Source organism: Rattus norvegicus, chromosome 4 (genome assembly GCF_021556685.1).
Source record: "Rattus norvegicus strain SHRSP/BbbUtx chromosome 4, alternate assembly SHRSP_T2T, whole genome shotgun sequence".
NCBI classification, from domain to species: Eukaryota; Metazoa; Chordata; class Mammalia; order Rodentia; family Muridae; genus Rattus; species Rattus norvegicus.
Window position 1 is genome coordinate 104,781,121 of NC_141537.1, and position 6,686 is coordinate 104,787,806.

Genomic DNA, 6,686 nt, shown 5'->3' on the forward strand with positions numbered 1-6,686 from the left:
GAGGGCAGTGAGCATGATGTAAAGTGAGTAGGAAATTGTGCATGCGGGAGTGGGATGCGGTGTGTGAGCACTGTTTGTGTGTATGTGGAAGCAGAGAGAGGTTGACATCTCATGTCTTCCTCTGTCGCTTTCCACTTTTTTTCCTGAGACAGAATCTCACTGAACTTGAAGCTCATCAGTCTGGCCAAGTTGGCTGGCCAGTTGGCTGCTACCACTAAACTCCTTATCCCACTGCTGGGTATAGATGGGAGCTTGGAGATTTGAAATGGTCCTCAAGTTTTGTGGCACTTTACCAACTGAGCCCTCTCCCCACCTACTTGTTACTTTCTGGGAAAGAAGGCTGACTGGCAGACGGCCAGGCGCAGGCTTCTAGTGCAGTGACTGGTTTGCTTTGTAGGTCAGAAACCCTTGGCTTCTCTTAAGAGGAGATGATCAGTGCTTGGTGATTAATTGATTCTCAACTCACCCACCAGATTAACCTTCCTCCAGCAGCTGTGGCCTGACCTGCTGGGATGTTTGTTTTTGTTCCTGCTCATGCCTTTGTTATTCTGGTGTCTCTTGTAACTTCAACCAGTTTTTATCCTGTTTTAACCCTTGTCCCCTCAGGTTGTATTTGCAGTGTTAGGGAATTGCTTTCCAAGCAGCTCAAGGGTCTTTGTCCATCTTCTCAGCATGTTCTGGAGGACTGTCAGAGTTAATACAGGAACTCCTGCTGTAGCTACAATCTCTGACCTCCTGCAGATTAGAGCACTGTGTCCTTCCTGCCTTGTCTGCAGAGGCCAGGATCTTCTTTGCCACCTGGGAAGGATGAGCTAGAGTCAGAGAGACTAGAACTTTCTCTGGTGTTATCTGGGGTGTTGGTGGGAGCAGCTGTAGCACTGAGGAGGTGGCGTTCTGTTCTTTGTTCAGGCTGGAATCATAGAAGAGATGTTAGAGGATACGTTTGAAAGCATGGATGATCAAGAGGAAATGGAAGAAGCAGCAGAAATGGAGATTGACAGGATCCTCTTTGAAATCACAGCAGGTATGAGCAGGAGAGCCCTTCAGCTCTTCCTCCCACCCTCTCCTCCCCAGCCACTCAACAGAGCTGCGTCTGCATTTGAAGTGTGGAAGTTGTTTCTTAAGGAATAAGTACAGTAAAGCTGTCTAACTAGTTTTCAAGAAATGAAGGATTTTTAGTTTCTAATTTTCACAATGAAAAGAGCTGTTAGGAATTTGACCTGACATTAGTGTAAAACATGTCTGTGTTAAATACAGAAATAAAAAGGGTTAACCTTTTTTGCTAATTTTTGGTTTTCTAAATTTTATGCTCAAGAAAATGGTGGAATTTAATTTTTATTTGTTTTAAATTATTGAGAAGAAGAAGGTAATTGTTTTGTTTTGGTTTTTGAAATGTTTAGCTTTTTTGTTCACTATCGTGGTTTATAACTATATTATAACCACTGTGGTGGTTAATGTTAATATTAATTAACATTAGGTACCCCACCTTAGATCATTTAGTTCCCAGACAAAGGACACAAAACCTTCATATTCATAATAAGCCTTAGTAGTACTAGAGCTAGGCCGACACCACCCTGTGCTGTCTGTCCGCTTCCTTGACAGTGACCCTGAGGCACGGACGTGGCATTTTCTGCCTCAGCCGATCCGTTCCATCTCAGCAACCTTTATGGCCAGTTCTCGAGATCCCTCACCGAGGCTTCTTCCTCTTTCTTTCCTGTCTGCTCCTTTGGTGGTCTCTCTTTAGACCCCAAGTCCTCAGAAGCAGAGCTCCACCTCCGTCTTCTGCCCAGCTATGGGCTGTAGGCGGCTTTATTCATCCTCTCGTTTTAAGTTCAGGAGCAAGGTTACGGCAGTGCACAGCACCACTTGGTGCACATGAGGATTCTCTTATCTCCAAGGCAGCACATCTCGGCGGCCAGTATACAGCATTACAGTGCATAGCAGCACACTCACCCTCGACCACTCACAGTGCTCTCACTCTTCCTGCCTCACTTGGCATACTGGACTACAGATGTGCACCCCACATCTTGTTTGGCTTTTTTATTTGCTGTGGCCCTGGGGATTGAGCTGCAGCCTCTCATGAAACAGGCAGTGCTGCTGAGCTCCGTTCTCAAGTTTTATTTTGAGATGGGGGCTCACTAAGTTGTTCATGCCGACCTCTGTAGCCTTGATTTCTATCCTCCTGTCTCAGCTTCCCAGTTAGCTGAGATTATAGGCCTGTGCACCCAGTCTGGCTTCAACATTTAAACTTTATCCAGAGAAAATAAGTTTAGGTTTTCAGTAGTATTTAGGAACTTAAATTAAGAACTTCAGAATTAATGGCTTTTTTTGTTTGTTGTTTTTTGTGAGATGAGGTCTCACTATTTTGCTCAAGATGGCCCCAAAATCCTGAACTAAAGTGACCCTTCTTCCCCAAGTATATGGACTCAAGTATACACCACTATACCTGATATTGTGGAAATGAAAATTTTTATGATTTGGGGGCATAGATGTGGTGTTACTGTGGTAGTATAGCTGATCGGAAGCCTGGGGCAGGCGGACCACTTGAAGGCAGCATAGCAAGTCAGTCTCCCAACCCAGCTGTTGTCTTCTCTCAGCTAAGATGTGCGTTGTCAGAGGAAGCAGATTTCCACTCTAGACAGCTGCTCCCTTGCCGTATAGGTGTGAGTGGAGGCTATAAAACCAAAGACCTTGTTCCTTACGCAGTGGGTTCTAAGCTGTTCACTCTCTCTTTAGGAGCCTTGGGCAAAGCACCCAGTAAAGTAACCGATGCCCTTCCTGAGCCTGAACCCGCAGGAGCGATGGCTGCCTCGGAAGGAGATGAGGAAGATGATGAAGAGGACCTGGAGGCTATGCAGTCCCGGCTGGCCACACTCAGAAGCTAGGGCCCCCCAGTTGGGGTCTCAGTTCTCTGGTGTTCTCTTCTAGGTGTGTATGCAGCCTCTGAGGAGTCACCATTTCCTATCTCTTGCACTACACCTCTGTTGTGAAGCATTGCATTTGGAGAGGGTTCTGTGCTAGTTTATCTTCACTGTCTGCAGAGGATTCGACGAGTGTGTTTATGAAGGTGGTATGATCAAATGTATTATTTCCAGGAGCGTAAATAGCAGAGGCATCTTCCTTGGGGGAGGGCAAAGAAACCCATTTTCTCATGAAGTAGTTCTGAGAAGAGTAGATTGAATGTTGAGGACTCTATATTTGGTGTGTGTGTGTAAAATACTATATAAGTGGATGTCAATAAACTTCTGCTTTAGCTCTTGGTCTCATCGTAAATGTCACATTCAATGAACTCAAGGTGTTGATCTCCCAGATTGTCTCAATGTTGGCCCTGGAAAGAGGAAGTGCCATCCCCAGGCATGGGGACATGGGAGCTCAGCAGAAGTGCCTTCTGCTCAGGAGCCACTGGTCCTGGTCTTCACAGCTGGCTGTGGGGACCACTCTTGTGCATTTTGTCCTTTGTTTAACCAGCGGGTGTTGTTAATGTGCCATGTTGGCTGAATGACCATATCCACTGGTGCGTACGTGGGAATCTTTGTAGTTTAGTCATTCTTCCCCACTGCAAGTGTCATGCAGAGCAGTTAGCTCTGGGGTCAGGACTCTACAGTCCCTCCCTGCTTGGAGCTACGTGTCTTGTGCACAGGGACATAGCCTTAACCATGAACACTAAGAGCTAACCAGTAAGAGATTTGAATTTTGCATCAAAACACACACCAGAACATGCTTCAGGGGCATTGAGAGATAACCCGGCAGTAGTGCTGTGTGTGTGGCACTTTGAAAAGCTCTCTGGTCTGCGTGGTCTGATGTGGTCCTCACAAATGAGGAAAGTTGTTATCTGAAGTTTCGAACCCTAAAGTGCAGCACCTGCCATCACTGTACAGAATGGCTTCGTTACCCCGAACAGCCCGTGTGCTGCTCATTGCTTCCTCTCTAGTCTCTTGGCAGCCACTAGCCTGGCTACTGTCTCCAAGGGTTTTCCTTTTGGGGTCTTTCAGCGTGGATTCCCTCATGTGGTGATAGGCATCTAGGTTTCCTCCATGGATTCACGACTCGATTGTTCAGCTCTTCTCATGAGCAGCGTTCCGTTTTCTGTCTGGACCACAGCTTGTCCTGAAGGCCACCTGGATGCTTCTGAGTTTGAGAGTTTGAAACAATGTCTGCAGCAGTTTTCCCTGTGTGTTTTTAATTCCACTGGACACCAGGGAGCTCAAGCGTGGGATCGTGTGGTCAGCACAGACCTGTGCTGTAAGAGGTAACCCATCCGTGTGAGCGTGTACTGTGCACCTCCCAAAAGGAAGGGCTCTGCCATTCTGTGTCCTTGGCAGAATTTGTCATGAGGGGTTTCCGTTGCAGTGCACGGGGCACCTGTTTTGATACTTGCCTTCTCTGTACCTTGTTTGAAAATGTTGAAATAGTGGCCTTGAACTCATGACCTGTCTGCTCTACCACCACGCCAAGCTTGCCACCTGTATTTCTCCGTTGTTGGTGTTTGCTCATTTTATAAACTGGATGTTTGTCTTCTGATTCAACTCTAAGGTCCTCTTACATACTTTGGACCAATCATCTATCAGATTTTATCCTGTTCTCTGTTCTGTTCTCTCATTGTTGACAGTTTTTCAAAGCTGAAGTTTTTTTACTTTTAATAAAACTCTGCTTCTCAATTATTTTGTATATTATTATGCCTTTGGTGTTAAAAACAAAAGTATTGGGGGCTGGAGAGATGGCTCAGTAGTTAAGGGCACTGGGTGCTCTTCCAAAGGTCCTGAGTTCAATTCCCAGCACCCACATGTCTGTAACTCCAGTTCCAGAGAATCTGACATCCTCAAACACCAATGCACATAAAAATAAATTATAAAAGTATCACTACTGGGATGTAGTTCAGTTGTAGAATACTGGCCTGGCATGTCCAAGGTCCTGGGTTCAGTCTTCAAATACCAACAGACAGACAGACAGACAGACACACACACACACACACACACACACACACACACTGTTCATGCACACACACATGCAATGCACACTCCCATCCTAGTCCAGGATCATTTAAATTCTCTATGTTACATAGTAATCGATCTTGTTTAGTTACATGTATTTATTGTAGTGGAATGTGTTTGGAGGTCAGAAGACAATGTGCAGTTGGTTCTCTTTCTACTGTGTGGGCTCCAAGGTTTGGACTCACATGGTCAGGCTTGGAGGTAAGTGTGTTTTCTTCACTGAGCCAACTTGCTGGCCCTTGTGTTTTGTATTGAGGCCTGTAGTCCAGTTTCATTTTTATGAAGGATGTTAATGTTCTGTGTTCAGGCTTGTTGTCTTGTCTCATTTTTCATGTGAATACCCAGTAGTTCAGGAGCTTTCTTTGAAAAGACTTTCTGCCGGTGTGTGTGTGTGTGTGTGTGTGTGTGTGTGTGTGTGTGTGTGTGTGTTGTGTATTATATACTTGAAAATATGTATTACATATACATATATGGACATATATATTATGTTATCTTGTCTATTTAGATTGAGAGACACCACTGGATATTTCCAGAGAGAAGTGCCAAGGTATGGAAGACCCAAGCTCTCATAGTAGGGCATAGGAGGAATGAAAGGAAAGAATTGAGAATGCCCACCAGCCCTGGGCTCAGACTGAGCTAAGTAGTGTCTTTCCTCCTTTGCGCTGATTTTGTCAGGTGTTTGGTCTCAGGTGATTAAAGTAACACACGCTGCATTTGTTTGTTTGTTTTTACCAACATTAAGCAGGAGTATTGTTCGAATCTACTTCTGGGCTCCCTGTTCTGTAGCCCTTCCACTCCAAGCTGGATATGAGAAACACAGAAGGCCACACACCAACCACTCTGTCACTTGGGAAGCAAAGACAGGAGGATTTCCTGGGCTACATAATTAACTCTGGCTCAAACCAATCATCCAAATAAAGGCTGGTGGTGTAGCTCAGTGGCGCAGCAGTTACTTAGCACGGATTCAGTTCCCAGCACCACAAGAGTTAAGTCTCCCGATGGTCGAAGCATTATAGAAATTATCAGTCAGGACATCATCCTTTGACTTGTCTGAGATAGGCCATCACTATGTAGTCCTGGCTGGCTTGAACTTGTTGTGTAGCCCAGGCTAGTCCAAATTGATAGAAGTCTACTTCTGCCTTTGGAGTGCTGGGATTAAAGGTGTGAACCACCATGCCTGGTATTCTTTTTTTTTTTTTTAAAAGTTGGGTTATTTATTCTGTCTCTTGCCTCTTCATATAAACTTTAGAACTAATTTACTGAGATTCAAAAGATAGTTCACTCCTTTTCACTGCGCTGCCTAGAATCTGTGGGTTGCACGGGGAAGTACTGCTGTTTGGAATGCCACATGCTCGATATCGCTAGTGGGCCAGTGAGTGTCTTCACAGAGACCCTGGCATTAGCTCCCCTTATCCCTGGGCACTTTGGTTGTGTGTTGATAATCAGACTTTGGCTGGGTAGCCGACATGGACAGCCTCTCTTCCAAGCACTCAGTGAGCAGGCCATGGTCTCACATCCCCGCTTTCATTCTGAGCAGAGTGCTTTAGCTGTCTGTCACGTGCTCCTCTTTCTCGCATGCTTGGGTGGCATCACCAGAAACAGTTTAAACGAGGTGCAGCAACAGGAATACTGGCTTTTCTGCTACCCCATCAGGACCCACTTGCTGCCAATACAATTGGCACTTAATCCCAGGGC

At 45.5% G+C, this 6,686-nt stretch overlaps 1 protein-coding gene across 2 annotated transcripts in view; it reads left to right on the forward strand.

Annotated features, from left to right (window-relative positions):
• Nucleotides 1-3,261, forward strand: part of Chmp3 (charged multivesicular body protein 3) — a 47,094-nt gene extending 43,833 nt beyond the window's left edge. Inside the window, exons 5-6 of one of the 2 annotated variants that reach the window (XM_087656215.1) lie at nt 910-1,024; nt 2,737-3,261. In XM_087656215.1, the coding sequence (XP_087512341.1) occupies nt 910-1,024; nt 2,737-2,885 (264 nt within the window). In that variant the 3' untranslated portion in view covers nt 2,886-3,261. 2 annotated transcript variants of the gene reach the window in all.
• Nucleotides 3,262-6,686: the final 3,425 nt, after the last annotated feature.